Genomic DNA, 20024 nt, shown 5'->3' with positions numbered 1-20024 from the left:
AAGCATTGAGCACTATACTAGCATGGCTCAGTGGAAAGAGCCCGGGCTTGGGAGTCAGAGGTCATGAGTTCTAATCCCGGCTCCACCACGTGTCAGCTGTGTGACTTTGGGCAACTCACTTAACTTCTCTGGGCCTCAGTGGCCTCATCTGTAAAATGGGGATGAAGACTGTGAGCCCCACGTGGGACAATCTGATTACCTTGTATCCCCCCAGGGCTTAGAACAGTGCTTCGCCCAAAGTAAGCACTTAACAAATACCATATTATTGTTATTATTATTACTAAGCAGGTGTATTTTCGTAGGTACTATGTAAATGACATTGTGAAATTTAAAAAAGCAGTTCATGTTAATATATGGGAGACGAGCTTACTGCTACTGCAAAGTTTTGGAGATTTTATGAAGATATGCTATTAATTCCAAAATTTTGTACGCAGAAAGAAAATGAACAGTTGTACCCACAATATTATTTAGAAAATCACAGTTCCTCTTTTTAAGAGTAAGATAATGTTCATATTAAAGAATCACATCCAGGGAGAATGACAACTGCTCTCTCTGGGTATATTCTTCATAATGACAGCAAGGACGCCGAGAGTAGTTTTCCCTGCTTAGGTTTAGTTCAGATATGAGTTCATTACAGTTTGTCAAATGTAGCTACATCAGCGCTGCCTGGTATATGGTGAGCAGAGTATTGAATGTGTGTGATCACAAATCATGTCATACTCAACAGATTACATTATCTATTGGGCAAAAACTCAGAAGATTACCTTGTCTTTGACCATCATCATCATGTATTTGTTAAATGATGATTAATGGTAATAATAGCGGCATTTGAGAAACAGCGTAGCTCAGTGGAAAGAGCATGGGCTTTGGAGTCAGAGATCATGGGTTCAAATCCCGGCTCTGCCAATTGTCAGCTGTGTGACTTTGGGCAAGTCACTTCAGTTCTCTAGGCCTCAGTTACCTCATCTGTAAAATGGGGATGAAGACTGTGAGCCCCCCGTGGGACAACCTGATCACCTGTAACCTCCCCAGCGCTTAGAACAGTGCTTTGCACAGAGTAAGCGCTTAATAAATGCCATCATTATTATTGTTACTGGGCTATGCTTCTTCTCAACATATTATTTAAAATAATAATAATCAATGGTTTTCGTTAAGAGCATACCATGCCCTAACCTCTGAACAAAGCACTGGGGTAGATACAAAATAATCATATTGTTACAGCCCCGGCCCCACACAGGGCTCACGGACTGAGTAGGAGACAGAACAGGTGTTGAAGTCCCATTTTACAGGTGAGGAAATGGAAGTGTAGAGAAGTGAAGTGACTGGCCCAAGGTCACTAAGTGGGCAAGTAGCAGTGCTGGGATTCGAACCCAGGTCTTCTGACTTTCGGGCCCATTGGTCTTTCCATTAGGCCACGTGGTTTCGGTAAGAATAAGAATTAGAGAAGAACTCGAGTGGGGACATCTATGGTTTTGGATGATCGAATGATAGCTGCCCTTGCCCCGACACAAACTCCCGAGCAAGTGCTCATTCACGGTCCACAATCCAGGCTGAGGCCTTTTTAAAATACCCTCACTCAACCGGGGATTTTTCTCTTTAAGATTAGGTTCAGGATGTAAGTATACAGACCCAACTGAGGGACCTTGGATACTCGAGGTCGGATTTGGACCCCAAATATCTTGTGGCCTCGGGCGATTGCATTTTACTTAATGATAATAATAAAAGTATTTGTTAAGTGCTTACTATGTGCCAGCCACTGTACTAACCGCTGGGGTAGACAGAAGATAATCATGTTGGACATAGGCACTGTCCCACTAGGGCTTCCCATTTTATAGATGAGGTAACTGAGGCACAGAGAATTTTAATAATAATAATAATAATTTTGGTATTTTTTAAGCACTTACTATGTGCTTACTATCTGTAATAATAATAATAATGGCATTTATTAAGCACTTACTATGTGCCAAGCACTGTTCTAAAGGCTAGGGAGGTTACAAGGTGATCAGGTTGTCCCATGGGGGGCTCGCAGTCTTCATCCCCATTTTCCAGGTGAGGTAACTGAGGCCCAGAGAAGTGACGTGACTTTCCCAAAGTCAAACAGCTGACAAGTGGTGGAGCCGGGATTTCAACCCATGACCTCTGACTCCAAAGCCTGTGCTCTTTCCACTGACAAGAAGCAGCGTGGCTCAGTGGAAAGAGCACGGGCTTTGGAGTCAAAGGTCATGGCTTTGAATCCCAGCTCCACCAAATGTCTGCTGTGTGACCTTGGGCAAGTCACTTAACTTCTCTGAGCCTCAGTTACCTCATCTGTAAAATGGGGATTAAGACTGTGAGCCCCACGTGGGACAACCTTATCACCTTGTATCCCCCAGCGCTTAGAACAGTGCTTTGCACATAGTAAGCGCTTAACAAATGTCATTATTATTATTATTATTTCCACCGAGCCACGCTGCTTCTCTACTGTTCTAAACGCTGGGGGATATATAAGGTAATCAGGTTGTCCCACATGGGGCTCACAGTCTTAATCCCCATTTTCCAGATGAGGTAACTGAGGCACAGAGAAGTTAATCAATCAATCGTATTTATTGAGCGCTTACTGTGTGCAGAGCACTGTACTAAGCGCTTGGGAAGTACAAGTTGGCAACATATAGAGACAGTCCCTACCCAACAGTGGGCTCACAGTCTAAAAGAAGTTAAGTGCCTTGCCCAAAGTCACACAGCTGATAAGTGGCGGAGCCGGGATAAATGACTTGGCCAAGGTCACGCAGCAGACAAGTGACAGAGCCAGAATCAGAACCCATGTCCTTATGACTCCCAGGCACATACTCTAGTCTCTAAGCCATGCTGCTTCTCTGTGAGTGCAGTCGTTGGAGTGAGGCGAACGCTTAGAATGCGCCTCTGGTGAGTAGAGAGTTTTCAATATCACTATTGACTCAGAAGACCTAGAGCTAGAGGAAAGTTGTAGATACCTGAAGCGCCGATGAGACTGTATTTGCATCGGCAGGGTGACCTGTTTCCTCTTTGAGCTGGAGTTTTCCGTCACAATCGGGCTTCTCTAGGTCCACGTGCAGAATAGTTCTCATAAAATTATAATAATCATCATCAATCGTATTTATTGAGCGCTTACTATGTGCAGAGCACTGTACTAAGCGCTTGGGAAGTACAAATTGGCAACATATAGAGACAGTCCCTACACAACAGTGGGCTCACAGTCTATAAATAATAATGATGGCATTTGTTAAGCGCTTACTATGTGCAAAGCACTGTTCTAAGCGCTGGGGAGGTTACAGGGTGATCAGGTTGTCCCACGGGGGGCTCACGGTCTTAATCCCCATTTTACAGATGAGGTCACTGAGGCCCAGAGAAGTGAAGTGACTTGCCCAAAGTCACACAGCTGACAATTGGCAGAGCTGGGATTTGAACCCATGACCTCTGACTCCAAAGCCCGTGCTCTTTCCTACTGAGCCATGCTGCTTCGCTGTATTTCAACCAAGCAATCAATGTTTTTTTATGGAGCGCTTTCTGGGTGAAGTATTATACTAAGTGCTTAGAAGAGTACAGTACAAAAGAGTAGATAAAGCAATCAATCCCTACCATTATTGAGCGCTTGCAGTGTGCAGAGCACTGTGCAAAGCACTTGTGGGAGTACAGCAGAATTGGTAGACAAGTTCCCTGCCCACAAGGAGCTTAGAATGTAGAGGGAGAGACAGACATTAATATAAGTAAATAAATTATGGATAGGCCTGCTGTAGGGTGAGGTTGGGAATAGGTACAATAATAATAATAATAATGATAATAATAATAATAATAATAACGGCATTTGTTAAGCGCTTACTATGTGCAAAGCACTGTTCTAAGCGCTGGGGAGGATACAAGGTGATCAGGTTGTCCCACGTGGGGCTCACAGTCTTCATCCCCATTTTACAGATGAGGGAACTGAGGCACAGAGAAGCGAAGTGACTTGCCCAAAATCACACAGCTGACAATTGGCAGAGCTGGGATTTGAATTCATGACTTCTGACTCCTAAGCCCGGGCCCTTTCCATTGAGCCACGCTGCTTCTCGTCCCTGCCCATAAGGAACTTACAGATATCAGAAGGGAGATATATATAATAATGATGGCATCTGTTAAGCACTTACTATCATCATCAATCGTATTTATTGAGCGCTTACTATGTGCAGGTGGGGCTCACAGACTTTTTCCCCATTTTACAGCTGAGGTAACTGAGGCCCAAAGAAGTGAAGTGACTTGCCCAAAGTCACACAGCTGACAAGTGGCGGAGACGGGATTAGAACCCAAGACCTCTGACTCCCAAGCCCGGGCTCTTTCCACTGAGCCACGCTGCTTCTCATCTATCCATAAGTGCTGGGGGAGGGTGGAATATACACGTGCTCAAGAGCGAGAGGCTCAAATTTTATTTTATTTTATTTTTCATTTTCATTCACATGGTGCCTTCTCCCTCCCTCTTTAGCTACACATTATCTGGTAAAAATCTAGGTGCCGTGGTGTGTGTGTGTGAATCTGAATTTCTGCTCATGTGAAGTGGGATAATCTGATAGGACAAATATTTGGTATAAAACACAATTCTTCAGCATTTGAAACCTGAATGTGATTCAGGGAACATTACTTTGGTTTAAAAAACAATTTGAGCATTTACAGATTATTTGAATAGCAATTTGGGATATTTACAACGATTGTGTATGTAATGAAGTTATCATAGATATTTCTTGTCTTTATTACTTTGAGACTTTGCTAACCTTTTCAATATTACTGGAATGACTTGCCCTGTTGTCAGTATTTTTAACTTCCTTGGGAGAGGGGAAAAAGTTGTTTAAAAAGATCTCTGTGCTAATATTTTTTGAACTCTTTTGCAAGATCATCTTTATTAAATAACGAACGTAATAATTGTTTAAATGACTCCTTTATAAAATTTGGATTATGTGAAAATACATCACATTTTACTTCAAATGCTTTAAAGCAAGAATATAAAAATAATCCATATTAAATGCAGGTCTTTAATGCCTAGCCTTAGGGTTTGATGTCAGATGTGGGGGAAAATATAAGTTCCCATTGTAGAATAATTGAAAGGCTTTCTTGCAACTCTGGCCTTTATTTTAATAGGTAGATTCCCCGCCCCAGTATTTTTTTCTCAGAGGGTCACAAATCCTCCTATTTTCAAATCCTCCTATTTTTTTTCTCAGAGGGTCACAAAAGCACATATCGATATATGAACAGTCATGGAATAGTTTCCATTTTATGCTGATCAGTTTGTTCTGTATATGGAGATGACATCTTAATGGACTTTCTTTCAATTGATAAAGAGTAACTGTACATGTGAAATGTACCAGGGCAGTATTTTCAATGAAAACCGTACATATAATTGGTCCCGAAAAACGTTCCCGCTCCGACTTTCTCCTCACCGCCCTGCCAAAAAACATCGTTTTCCTTTCACACGTTTTCAGGGAAATAAAACAGTAATGAATTTTTCTTTTCGGTTCAAATTGCGGAGAGGGCCGTGATGACGGTTCATTAGGGGCCCTAGCTCAATTCAGTCTGCGTCCCTCAGGTCACTGTCTCATACATCCGTAACGACGTGCGTGGAATGAATGTATAGAGCCGTAATATCAGTTGGAGTCTCTGATTTGGCTGGAGCCTATCTAATTTGTCAGTCATCGTGTGTCCATTCCAGTCGTGTCGAAAGGGAACAAGCCAGGCGAGCCACTGGCGGAGGTGTCGGCATCGGTATTTGTTCTCCATCCATAAACAGCACCTTTTCTTGTCGCAATGAGAAACCGGTGGTAGTAGCGATCATGTGCCTTACCCTTTGGACTGTGGCATTTTCTGTGTGCGGTATTTCTGTGTTAATCCTGTGGATGTTGCCATTCCTTTACTTGCAGCCTCTCGACGTCATTCCAGATCCACTAGCGCTCTCTCCACCGCTGATTCTGTTGGGCAGTCAGGTGAACAACTGCTAACTGCATGACTCGGCTTCTTAATATATTCTAGTTTTACACCCATTTTACCGTTTTCCGTTCATCGGTATCTGCCGGTACTCGACGTGTTTATGTTCCTCATCTTTTTTTGAAGTGCGTTTTTCTGTTTTTCTGTTTTTTGGATGTTTCTACTTATGCTTATGGGCATTAGATGCATTGCAAATAGAGTCACAGAACCGATTCTCCAGTTCATCTTCATTTTATGAAAGACAGCAAAAGCATCCTTTCTCTTTTTCTTTCTTTTTTTTTTTTCAATGAAAGGTTAATGTTTTGATGCATTTGCTGCAGGGAACAATATGGTCCTAGAAGGTCCTTCCTTTTTTAGTTTCTGTGCTCCCACAGTGAGGTGGTTAGAGATCTCAATTATTGGCCTTTATTTAAAGCATTAAGTGTTGTACTCCCAACCCTCTCCCCCGACACCCGTTTTTCTTTTTCTGAGCTATAACTGAATTCTTTTGATGCCTGCAGTGTGACAGGTATCCAGAAACGATTCAGGGAACATTTTGGTCATAAAAATGGAAGGACCGATCATATGATTTTTATGCCAAATGATGTCCAGGAAGGCAAAATATGCAGCAATAACAAGACAAGCCTAAACTGAAGATTTCTCCTTTTTTTCCCTTTTAATGAACCATGAAATTTCTTTGTATGGCTCCCGAAATTTAGCATTGATCATTCAAAAAAGCATCTCCGCCTCCTTTGGCTTCGGAAGGACTGTAGGTCAAATGGCAGGTTTCCCTTACTTTATATCATTCATGCTACTTCCATTCCCGTAAATCTCAAAAGATTGAATGATCCCTTGGAGTTATTATGGGCTGGATCGTGGCCTCATTTTTCCTAGTGAACTCCCAGGAAGCCAGATTGTATACTGGGGGTTCGCTATTCAAAAATAAGGTCAGATTTGGGTTCAGTAAAAGGCAGAAGCCTATGCTTTTGGCTTAGGTGGTAGACCAATTTTGGGGTTAATATTTGAAATGCAAGCAATCTGCAGTAAATATTAAATGATGTTGATTCACTTGGTATTGCAAAGCTGTGTACAGATGGGAACCACTGCATATGTTATGTTGTTTTACATTTAAAGAATTGTATTTCAAATTTCAGTAGTACTCTTGGAGCAAAATATGCTGGCATGAAACATATTTATTTTGAAAAAGCTCAATTTTGTTTACAGTTATGTTGGGTATTTTTTAAATAGCTTACAATTGAATTAATTTGTCATTATGTTATCCATAAAAAACTATCATCCCTTTTTTAATGCAGCCAACCACTGACTTAAAATCAAATTGGGCTTTAATATGTGGAAATATACTCACAAATTCACAGTGACCACTGCTTCATCTCTCAAGTGATGGAGTTGACTGCGATTTTTCCACATGAATATTTCAAACACTATTATTATATTTTCCCAAACGCTTAGTATGGTGCTCTGCACACAATAAGCACTCAGTAAAAACCACTGATTGATTGCAAACCAAATTGGTCTTTAAATGCAATATTTAGAATGAACTGTTCCAAAATGGAATTAAAAAAGGGGATAGTATAACATTCAATTTTTGTTCCTTATAAAATGATATAGTTTGGTAGTTATTTGACTAGTAGCTATTATTTTGATAGTTACATAAAATATGACTTTTAAAAAAATAAGACTTTTGAAAGTAAAATATAGTTGAACCGGTTTTTTTTTCTAAACAAAATTAGTATGCTACTATCCAAGTTATGAATTTCTCTTCTAAACTTAGTAACCATATATTTAGTTCATATTCTGGTGTGTACATTATAAAATTTGAAATAATCTTTTCCTGAGTGAATAACTGAAGTAGTACAGAAGTTCTCTTCTCTTTAGGGCATAAAAAAGTAGCTTCAATTTTCTGAGTTGTGCTCTGCAGGGTTTTTTTTTCCCCCCTCTCATAAGTGAAGGGTCCATCAGAGATTTTTGTACGATAAAATTTAAAATATAATGAGCATTTTCCCCAGTGGTAGGTGCAACCCGATTTTATGAGTACAATTTCTCTGTTGGTAACTTCACCATTCAATGTTTTGTGCTCCAACAGATTTTTTCAGGGGTGGCTGGACATCAAATTTTAATAATGTGTTTTAAAATTATTAAAGTCCTGGGTCTTCCTCATTTCTCATTGTCTTACTCAAGACTTCCCATTATCTGGGAATTTCTGTGGTGTCCAGGGACAACCCATTCTAATTTTTACCACAAAAATACCTGTTTCCAACATGGTTTCCTTTGGCTCCCCACAGAGAGGTCACAGTAAAAATTATCTAAATAAATAGATATGCTGTTTTGGGAGAGTGGGGTGGGAGGGCGATTGAAGGATCTTGGTAAAGAGAGAATTTAAAGTTTTCACTCCAAGTATTAGCTTGTCCCATATTAAATTAATCTGGACTTCCCTCCTGAAGACTAAGTTATTGGTGAAGCAAGAGGGCTATGGACACGCTTCCTAAGAGAAATGCATTCAGCTCATGTATTTGGTTCAATGAAGAGATTCTGTCCAAACATTTGAGCAGAAATTTTCCATTTATTTCCCAGGTTTACAAGCAAATACTCACAGACCTTGGCTCCTGAACCCAACATCAGTGAATTTTTTTTAAAGAGACATAAATAATAATAATAATAATGATGATGGCATTTGTTAATCGCTTACTATGTGCAAAGCACTGTTCTAAGCACTGGGGAGGATACAGGGTGATCAGGTTGTCCCTTGGGGGGCTCACAATCTTAATCCCCATTTTACAGATGAGGGAACTGAAGCACAGAGGAGCTAAGTGACTTGCCCAAGGTCACACAGCTGACAAGCGGCTGAGCTGGGATTTGAACCCATGACCTCCGACTCCCAAGCCCGTACTCTATCCACTGAGCCACTCTGCTTCTCAATAAATGCCACCCCCCCACCACCCCTCCAAGTAAACTCCTCTCAACTCCAAATTTTTTCAGGATTACAGCGTTTATTTAGAAGTTGGTTCCTTGACTAGGGATCTTTTAAATCAATCACATTAACTTCAATAGACGTTAAGTTTGCGTTACTCAGAAGTGCGACAAGAGTAGGTAGAGTGGACTGAATTGTCGCAATAGGCTTATAGAGCGTGGGTCTGTAGTTGGTGGATTAGGTTTAGGCCCGGGCGTTGGATGGAGGATTGGATAAGAGATGAATTTAACTGCTCCATGCCTCTTTTGCTTCTGTGTTTTCTTTAGATCGGTTTGGACTCGGGCAGCCAGGGAGGATTCCCGGCTCCGTCAGCGCCATGAGAGTCTTGAGCACAAGCACTGACCTTGAGTCAGCCGTAGCCGACGCCTTGGTAAGAGCCACATCAGCACTTGCAGCAGGCGACCAAAAATCTTTTTTACAGTGGCGCATTTACATTTTCTTCCTGCAGAACAGGGGCTCTTTAAAAAAAAAAAAACACTCTGGTGCAGAAGTGGGAAAATTCAGCTGGCGGATTATTCCCTGTGTTTGTTTATCGGAATATTGTCGAGCAGGTGTCTGATGTGATGTAATAGAATTGAACCTTCTCGGCTGCCCTTTCTTTTCAGCCGATGTAGTTTTGCTAGCTCTGGTCTCCTAGAGGGAAAGGTTTTTCTTAATGATTCTTTTATATCCCTAGCTCCTTTAGTTTTATTGCCCTTATTAGTTGCTCCCTTTTCAGTCTCTGATGAAATTTCCTGGCAGTCTAAGCATATCTCACTAAGATGTTCTCAGTGTTACAGCCAATTGGGACGGCTTTGGCAGAAACTGCATTTCTTTTCATCCAGACCCTGTTATCAACATGATCTTTAGTGTTTTTCAGACTGGTGATTAGGGACATTAAAACACAGTGGGAAATCCTCCTTATACTTTGAGAAAAGTCCACAGAACTGTAAAGCCCTGTGGAGTTAGGTGGGGAGAGTGACAATTGTTTAAAATCTAAAAGTAATTCAAGAGTTCAAGAAAACAACCATCTGACTTTTAATTTACTATTCCGATGAAGCACAGCTCTTTAAAGTAGACTGTTTTTTTTTTTTTTTCAAAGAAATTTCTGTCTGGGACCTTCTTCTTTGTGTGCTTAGCATTTGAAATAGGTGTTTCCTTTGCTCTGTCTTTCTGCCCTTCCCCTCCTTGTCTCCAAATTATTTCCCTTGGAGAGCATAAGTTTATAATATGCAGAGGATAAAAGCTTCAAGTTTTAATCTGCCCACTTTTTTTAATGGCTTTTGTTAAACCCTTACCATGTGCCAGCTACTCTTGGACAAGTCACTTTACTTCTCTGGGCCTCAGTTACCTTATCTGTAAAATGGGGATTGAGACTGTGAGCCTCAATCAATCGTATTTATTGAGCGCTTACTATGTGCAGAGCACTGTACTAAGCGCCTCACAGGGACTGTGTCCAACCTGATTAGCTTATATCCACCCCAGCACTTAATACAGTGCCTGGCACATAGGAAGTGCTTAACAAATTTCACAAGTATTATTATTATTACTAAGTTCTGGGGTAGATACAAGCTAATCAGGTTGGATACAGTCCCACATGGGGCTCACAGGCTTAATCCCCATTTTACAGATGAGGTAACTAGGACACAGGGGAGTGAAGCGACTTGCTCAAGGCCATAGAGCAGTAAAGCGGAGGACCTGGGATTAAATCCTGGTCCTCCCGATGCCCAGGCCTGTGCTCTATCCATTAGGCCACACCACTTCTCTTGACTGCTGGATGTCCAGCTCTTAACCGTTCAGATGATTTTTCCCATTTCCCTTCATTTAATGCCTCAGCCTTTGACAAGACCTTCAGAGTTTGTCCCACAAATAATGCCCTCCTTGTCAGCGAGGACAGCAGTGCCAGTTTATATTCAGCATCCTTGTGCGTGCAGATGGACAAATGTCTGGCAAGAGCTGGAATCGAGGAACGATGCTCCAAATAATAATAATGATGGCATTTATTAAGTGCTTACTATGTGCAACGCACTGTTCTACGAGGTGATCAGGGTGTCCCACGGGGGGCTCACAGTCTTAATCCCCATTTTCCAGATGAGGTAACTGAGGGCCAGAGAAGTGAAGTGACTTGCCCGAAGTCACACAGCTGACAAGCGGCGGAGCTGGGATGTGAACCCATGACCTCTGACTCCAAAGCCTGTGCTCTTTCCCCTGAGCCACGCTGCTTCAAAGATGGCTTTCTCCCCAGAGGGTAGGTCTGAAACAGTGTGAAGCAGTGTGGGCTAGTGGTTAGAACCATGGGCCTAGGAGCCAGAAGGACCTGGGTTCTCCTTCCAGCTCCGCCACTTGTTTGCTTGATGACTTAAGGCGAGTCACTTCACTTCTTTGTGCCTCAGTTGCCTCATTTATATGATGGCGATGAAGCCTGTGAGCCTCCTGTGGAACATGAACTGTCCACCCTGACTAGCTTGTATTGTATCTACCTTACCACTGAGTTAGGGAAGCAGCTTGGCTCAGTGGAAAGCGCACGGGCTTTGGAGTCAGAGGTCATGGGTTCAAATCCCGGCTCTGCCAATTGTCAGCTGGGTGACTTTGGGCATGTCAGTTAACTTCTCCGTGCCTCAGTTCCCTCGTCTGTAAAATGGGGATTAAGACTGTGGGCCCCACGTGGGACAACCTGATCACCTTGTATCCTCCCCAGCGCTTAGAACAGTGCTTTGCACATAGTAAGCGCTTAACAAATTGACATCATTATTTATTATTTATTTTACAGTGCCTGGCACATAGTAGGCACTTAACAAATGCCATTAAAAAAAAAAGAGGACACAGGAGGATTAGGTAGGCAATGCTAGCCAGACATTCAACCATTTTTGTTATGATTTGCTTCAAATTAAATACCTGCTGAGTATGTTTATTTGCTGAAACATTTGCCATGCACTTTTGTTGCAAGAACAACCCCTACATAAGCTGCTGATGTAATTCTCTATGCTTTTTCCCCACCCTTGAATATTTTCCTGCCTACAGCTGTTAGGAGACTCCAGGAGCAAGGTACTAGTGCTTTCTTGACTTAATTTCTGTTTTCCCGCTTTTTATTTCCTGCTGCAGATGTCTCCGATACGCTAACCGGGGTTGTTCCCTCTAAAGAAAAATGCAAAGAATGAGCATTCGTGATAGTAGCTATTCATATGATATTGTATGGTCACCATAATATTTAATCCAAAGTGTTAAATGTTGCTTCTGCTGCCAGGGGAAGCAGCGTGGCTCAGTGGCTTTGGAGTCAGGGGTCATGGGTTCAAATCCCGTCTCCGTCACTTTCCAGCTGTGTGACTTTTGGGCAAGTCACTTCACTTCTCTGTTCCTTTAGTTCCCTCATCTGTAAAATGGGGATTAAGACTGTGAGCCCCACGTGGGACAACCTGATCACCTTGTAACCTCCCCAGCACTTAGAACAGTGCTTTGCACATAGTAAGCGCTTAATAAATGCCATTATTATTATTATTAATCATAATTTGTTGCGAGAACTAGCTTGAGGCTTATTTTCTCATAACCCTTTCATCTCATAAGTACAATTGTTTCTGTCATTTCATATTTAGAGGATTCTTTTTTAATAAAGAACTTGAGAACACAGCACTGTACAAAGAATGAAGTTTTGCCTATTCCGAGAGATTAAATTTAAAATGCCTCAGCTGAGCCCCTGGACCAAAGCAGCTAGCTCCTCTGGGTATTCTGTAATAGCATGTGAATTGGGTAATTGGCTTTATTCGTTTCCCTTTCTGCCCAAGTAAAATGAATTGATTAAGCGCTTAGTATAGTGCTCTGCACACAGTAAGCGCTCAATAAATACGATTGATGATGATTACAAACTCTTATATGGGAATTTTTATCCTGTACGTGTGCAAGATATCCAAAGCGAGGGAAGAATCAAGAAGAATGGAATTTGTTTAGAAACGAACCCTCCACAATTTTCCAAAATTGAATTTAATGGACTTTTCTAGGGTGGTAATAATAATAATAATTGTGGTATTTGTTAAGCGCTTACTTTGTGCAAAGCACTAAGTGCCGGGGATGATACAAGGTGATCACGTTGTCCCATGTGGGGCTCACAATCTTAATCCCCATTTTACAGATGAGGTAACCGAGGCCCAGAGAAGTTAAGCGACTTGTCCAAAGTCACACAGCTGACGGTTGGCGGAGCCAGGATTTGAACCCACGACCTCTGACTCCCAAGCCCATGCTCTTTCCACTGAGCCACACTGCTTCTCTGTAGCGTCCTACTTTAAGCATTCTTTTGCCCAGGGGATAATTGTGACTGAAACGTTCTAAAACTTAATCAGATATCACCCCCTCGGATATTATAGAAGAATGATTTGACTATGTATTTCCATCATGGGTTCTAAACCCGGCTCCACCACTTGTCTCCTGGGTGACCTTGGGCAAGTCACTTCACTTCTCTGGGCCTTGGTTACCCCTTCTGTAAAGTGGGGGTGGAGACTGTGAACCCCAATGGGACCGGGACTGCATCCAACCCAATTTGCTTGTCTCCACCCCAGCACTTAGAACAGTGCCTGGCACACAGTAAGCGCCTAACAAATGCCACAATTATTATTATTTTCATGCCGAAAGTCATAATAATAATAATAATAATGGCATTTGTTAAGCGCTTACTATATGCAAAGCACTGTTCTAAGCACTGGGAAAGTCATCTGTCCCAGGCCATTTCTGACCAAGTATATAACACTTTCGCTCCTTTCACTGACTAACCCAGTAGTCATTGCGGGGGGAAAAAGAAAGGAAACAATTTTATTTTTAAGGAACCGCAGCTGGATTTTTGCCGCCTCGTTTAACCCAAGATGCGGTTTTCCCCTCTTTCCCGCGCTTCGTAACAGAAAAAGCCAGTGAGGAGGAGATACGAGCCGTATGGGATGTATTCCGACGACGACGCCAACAGCGACGCCTCGAGCGTGTGCTCGGAGCGCTCTTACGGCTCCCGAAACGGAGGCATCCCCCACTACCTGCGGCAGACCGAAGACGTGGCGGAGGTCCTCAACCACTGCGCCAGTTCCAACTGGTCCGAGAGGAAAGAAGGCCTCCTGGGCCTGCAGAATTTGTTGAAGAGCCAAAGAACCCTGAGGTGAGCAGGGAGGTGATGGTCGGTGACTGGCTGATGGCCGGGGGCCGTTCCTGGGGTAGAGAAAGCCCCCCATGGCGAGGCACTGTGTCCGACCTGATTAACTTACCTAGAACAGAGCTCCCTACGTAATAAACGCTTAACATCATCATCATCATCATCAATCGTATTTATTGAGCGCTTACTAGGTGCCGAGCACTGTACTAAGCGCTTGGGAAGTACAAATTGGCAACATATAGAGGCAGTCCCTACCCCACAGTGGGCTCACAGTCTAAAAGGGGGAGACAGAGAACAAAACCAAACATGCTAACAAAATAAAATAAATAGGATAGATGTGTACAAACACAACAACAGTCATAATAATGATAATGCTCAGTTTGATCTGGCAATCAATCAGTCAGTTGTATCTATTGAACACCTACTGTGTAGAGAGCACTTCATTCAGCTCTTGGTAGAGTACAGTGTAACAGAGCTGGTAAACACGTTACCTGCCCACCGTAAGCGTACGGTCTAGTGGGAGTGATGAACATTTCGCTCCAGAGTGCCACCGCATTGACATCCTGATTTTGTTTTGTCGTCTGTCTCCCCCCTTCTAGACTGTGAGCCCATTGTTTGGTAGGGATTGTCTCTATCTGTTGCCAAATTGTACTTTCCAAGCACTTAGTGTAGTGTTCTGCACACAGTAAGCGCTCAATAAATATGATTGAATGAATGAATAATAGTTATGGTATTTGTTAAGGGCTTATTATGCTCAATAAATATGATTGAATGAATGAATAGTAGTTATGGTATTTGTTAAGGGCTTATTATGCTCAATAAATACGATTGAATGAATGAATAATAGTTATGGTATTTGTTAAGGGCTTATTATGCTCAATAAATATGATTGAATGAATGAATAATAGTTATGGTATTTGTTAAGGGCTTATCATGCTCAATAAATATGATTGAATGAATGAATAATAGTTATGGTATTTGTTAAGGGCTTATTATGCTCAATAAATATGATTGAATGAATGAATAATAGTTATGGTGTTTGTTAAGGGCTTATTATGCTCAATAAATACGATTGAATGAATGAATAATAGTTATGGTGTTTGTTAAGGGCTTATTATGCTCAATAAATATGATTGAATGAATGAATGAATGAATGAATGAATAAATATGATTGAATGAATGAATAATAGTTATGGTATTTGTTAAGGGCTTATTATGTCTCGTTCTCGCCTGTCCCGCCATCGACCCCCGGCCCACGTCCTCCCCCGGGCCTGGAATGCCCTCCCTCTGCCCACCCGCCAAGCTAGCTCTCTTCCTCCCTTCAAGGCCCTACTGAGTGCTCACCTCCTCCAGGAGGCCTTCCCAGACTGAGCCCTTTCCTTCCTCTCCCCCTCGTCCCCCTCTCCATCCCCCCATCTCACCTCCTTCCCTTCCCCACAGCACCTGTATAGATGTATATATGTTTGTACATATTTATTACTCTATTTTACTTGTACATATCTATTGAATTTATTTTATTTTGTTAGTATGTTTGGTTTTGTTCTCTGTCTCCCCCTTTTAGACTGTGAGCCCACTGCTGGGTAGGGACTGTCTCTATATGTTACCAACTTGTACTTCCCAAGCGCTTAGTACAGTGCTCTGCACACAGTAAGCGCTCAATAAATACGATTGATGATGATGATGATGAAGTGGAGGCTGGAAGGTGGAACAGCCCTAGAGCACAGGTCATAAATTCATTCATTCATTCATTCATTCAATCGTATTTATTGAGCGCTTACTGTGTGCAGAGCACTGGACTAAGCGCTTGGGAAGTACAAGTTGGCAACATATAGAGACGGTCCCTACCCAACAGTGGGCTCACAGTCTAGAAGGGGGAGACAGACAACAAAACAAAACATATTAACAAAATAAAATAAATAGAATAAATACGTACAAGTAAAATAAATAAATAAATAGAGTAATAAATACGTACAAACATATATACACATATACAGGTGCTGTGAGGAGGGGAAGGAGGTAAGGCGGGGGGATGGGGAGGGGGAGAAGGGGGAAAGGAAGGAGGAGGCTCAGTGTGGGAAGACCTCCTGGAGGAGGTGAGCTCTCAGTAGGGCTTTGAAGGGAGGAAGAGGGCTAGGCCAGCAGATGTGGGGAGGGAGGGCATTCCAGGCCAGGGGGAGGATGTGGGCCGGGGGTTGACGGCGGGACAGGCGAGAACGAGGCACGGTGAGGAGATTAGCGGCAGAGGAGCGGAAAAACCATAAGAGTAGTGGTATTTCACCAGCGGCCCAGAGCCGGGGAACCGCCCCGCCCCACCGCCCCACCGGCCCCACGCCCCACCTCGCGGAGAGGGCGTGAGGGGGAGAGAGAAAGGGGGGAAAAATGGGGAGCCCCTGGGGGCCTCCCACTTATTCTACACCTCTCAGGTCTCATGTCTCATTCATTCATTCAATCGTATTTATTGAGCACTTACTGTGTGCAGAGCACTGTACTAAGCGCTTGGGAAGTACAGGTTGGCAACATATAGAGACGGTCCCTACCCAACAACGGGCTCACAGTCTAGAAGGGGGAGACAGACAACAAAACAAAATATGTGGACAGGTGTCACGTCATCAGAACAAATAGAAATAAAGCTAGATAATGATAATAATAATAATGATGGCATTTATTAAGCACTTACTATGTGCAAAGCACTGTTCTAAGCACTTGGGGGGGCGTACAGGGTAATCAGGTTGCCCCACAGGGGGCTCACAGGCTTCATCCCCATTTTACAGATGAGGAAACTGAGGCCCGGAGAAATGAAGTGACTGGATCAAAGTCACACAGCTGGCACTTGGTGGAGCCGGAATTTGAACCCATGACCTCTGACTCCAAAGCCCGGGCTCTTTCCACTGAGCCATGCTGCACATCATTAACAAATAAATGCCCATGGCTCTGAGCTCCTGGGTATCGGGCCAGGGTATGCCCTGGGGATCATTCATTCATTCATTGAATAGTATTTATTGAGCGCTTACTGTGTGCAGAGCACTGGACTAAGCACTTATAATATTGGTATTTGTTAAGCGCTTACTATGTGCCAAGCACTGTTCTAAGCGCTGGGGTAGGTACAAGGTAATCAGGTTATCCCACGTGGGGCTCACAGTCTTCATCCCCATTTTACAGATGAGGTAACTGAGGCCCAGAGAAGTTAAGTTAAGTTAAGCACTTAGTACAGTGCTCTGCACACAGTAAGCGCTTAATAAATACGATTGATTGATTTATTAAGTGACTTGCCCAAGGTCACAAGGCTGACAAGCGGCGGAGCCGGGATTAGAACCAATGACCCCTGACTCCTGTCCTCTTGTCCTCCCCTCTCCATCCCCCGCATCTTACCTCCTTCCCTTCCCCACAGCACCTGTATATATGTATATATGTTTGTACATATTTATTACTCCATTTATTTATTTATTTTACTTGTACCTATCTATTCTATTGATTTTATTTTGTTAGTATGTTTGGTTTTGTTCTCTGTCTCCCCCTTCTAGACTGTGAGCCCACTGTTGGGTAGGGACTGTCTCTATATGTTGCCAGCTTGTACTTCCCAAGCGCTTAGTACAGTGCTTTGCACACAGTAAGCGCTCAATAAATACGATCGATTGATTGATTGATTGATTGGGAACCGGCACCCTGAGAGAGCCGGACGGGTGGGTGAGAGAGTGGGACGGGTGAGGGGCTCCGTGCTCGTTGTAGCCAGGGAATGTGCCTGTTTATTGTTATATTACACCCTCCCAAGGACGTAGTACAGTGCTGTGCACACAGTAAGCGCTCCATAAATAGGATTGAATGAATGAATTCCTCCCAGAGGGGAAGTGTTCATGGGGGAGAATTCGATGTTTTATTATGGGCGGCTAACGGGTGAGTGGATTTCGCCCAAGAGGAAGGCATTAGTGGGAGAGGGCTGGGTGCTGTGCCACATGGGCGCAGAACCTAAAAACCTAAGGCTACCAGGGGTGGGTAGCCTGTCTGGGTGCTCCCACATGCGCGAGCAACGTATAAGTATATTCCTCCCGTTAGGGAAGTCTAATATAATCAAACAGTCTTATTCCTCCTGGTAGGGAAGCCCCCGATATAATTCAGTGATCATATTCCTCCGATAGGGAAGCCCAAGATAATCAAATAATGATATTCCCCCCAATAGGGGAGCCACCAGTATAGTTCATGTGATCATATTCCTCTGATAGAGAAGCAGCGAGGCTCAATGGAAAGAGCCCGGGCTTTGGAGTCAGAGGTGGTGGGTTCAAATCCCAGCTCCTCCAATTGTCAGCTGGGTGACTTTGGGCAAGTCACTTCACTTCTCCTGGCCTCAGTTCCCTCGTCTGTAGAATGGGGGTGAACCCTGTGAGCCCCCCGTGGGACAACCTGATTACTTTGTACCCTCCCAGCGCTTAGAACAGAGCTTTGCGCATAGTAAGAGCTTAATAAATGCCACTCTTCTAGACTGTGAGCCCACTGTTGGGTAAGGACTGTCTCTATATGTTGCCAACTTGTACTTCCCAAGCGCTTAGTACAGTGCTCTGCACACAGTAAGCACTCAATAAATATGATTGATTGATTGATCATTATTATTATTAAGCAACCACATCCTTGCTGATAGGGAAGCCCTAACCTAATTTCAGAGTTACATTCCTCCTGATAGGGGTAGTTCAATCCATTACAACTGAAGTAATTCAATAATTATATCCTTCCCAAAAGGGAAGTTCAATCCACCTCATCTAAAATAATTCAATAATTATCCCCTCCCCAAAGGCGAAGTTCATTTTGTCGCATCTAATATTCTCTCCTTCCCAACGGGGAGGTCATCTAAAATAATTAAATAATGAGACAGTCAAATAATTATATTCTTTCCAAAGGAAGTTCAATTCGCCACCCAGAATAAATTTTGTATAAATCCAGCCCCTCCTCCAGACTCTGTCTCACCACGCCGATCCTCAAACCCGTCATTCGTCTATTCAATCGTATTTATTGAGCATTTACTGTGTGCAGGGTACTGTACTTAGCGCTTAGGAGAGTGCAGTATAACCATAAGCAGGCACATTCCCTGCCCACAGTGAGCTTACATTCATTCATTCAATTGTATTTATTGAGCGCTTACTGTGTGCAGAGCACTGTACTAAGCGCTTGGGAAGTACAAGTTGGCAACATATAGAGACAGTCCCTACCCAACAGTGGGCTTACAGTCTAGAAGCGTGATGGGTGACAGTCGGTGAGGTAGAGGAAAGCAAGCCGATTGATTAGGATCATCATCATCATCAATTGTATTTGTTGAGCGCTCACTATGTGCAGAGCACTGTATTAAGCGCTTGATCAAACTAATTACAGCCTACCTCACTGGAGTGTGGCTGAAAATAGACCAGAGGCTATGGGTGAACTACTTTTGAGTTTTCGGCTTTAAGGCGTTTTGGAAATGAGGAATAAAAGGTTCGATTTGGGGAACAGGCTTGACACATTTTACCCCAATTCTGAGCCAGTAACACCAAGGATTTTTTTCCAAGTTGTCTGCCCACTCAGTCTTGACTGTGTAATAGAACCAAAATGAATTCAAATCCACCGTGGGAATTAGTTAGGCGCCTTGGGAGGAGGAGCGTTAATAACTCTTGGAGACCATTACTACCAGCTGTGTAATAATACCAGGGAGTAGCTTTAGGGATGAGGACAATAAATGTCAATATCATGGATGAGCCTTTGTGATAATTCAGCTCATTGTTAGTCAACAATGACTAGACTGTAGACTTCTAGACTGTAAGCCCACTGTTGGGTAGGGACCGTCTCTATATGTTGCCAACTTGGACTTCCCAAGCGCTTAGTACAGTACTCTGCACACAGTAAGCGCTCAATAAATATGATTGATTGATTGATTGATTTGATCCTGCATCAGTAGAATTGCCTAATGGATAGAGCGCAGGTCTGGGAACTGGGTTCTAATCCTGTCTCTGCCACTTGTCTACTCTGTGTGACCTT

General features: G+C 43.0%; 1 protein-coding gene across 22 annotated transcripts in view; it reads left to right on the top strand.

Annotated features, from left to right (window-relative positions):
• The window catches only part of CLASP1 (cytoplasmic linker associated protein 1), a 442952-nt gene that overhangs the window by 293066 nt on the left and 129862 nt on the right, over positions 1–20024 (top strand). For 9 of the 22 annotated variants that reach the window (XM_038747592.1, XM_038747590.1, XM_038747598.1 and 6 more), the window contains 3 exons: positions 9196–9299; positions 11930–11953; positions 13792–14036. In XM_038747592.1, coding sequence (XP_038603520.1) covers positions 9196–9299; positions 11930–11953; positions 13792–14036 — 373 coding nt within the window. Of the gene's footprint in view, positions 1–5897; positions 5961–9195; positions 9300–11929; positions 11954–13791; positions 14037–20024 lie in introns of all 22 variants that reach the window. The other 13 variants (XM_038747577.1, XM_038747580.1, XM_038747584.1 and 10 more) reach the window with 3 other exon arrangements.

Source organism: Tachyglossus aculeatus, chromosome 1 (assembly GCF_015852505.1).
Source record: "Tachyglossus aculeatus isolate mTacAcu1 chromosome 1, mTacAcu1.pri, whole genome shotgun sequence".
NCBI classification, from domain to species: Eukaryota; Metazoa; Chordata; class Mammalia; order Monotremata; family Tachyglossidae; genus Tachyglossus; species Tachyglossus aculeatus.
Note: the sequence above shows the minus strand (reverse complement) of the source record. Positions and strands in the feature narration are given on the sequence as shown.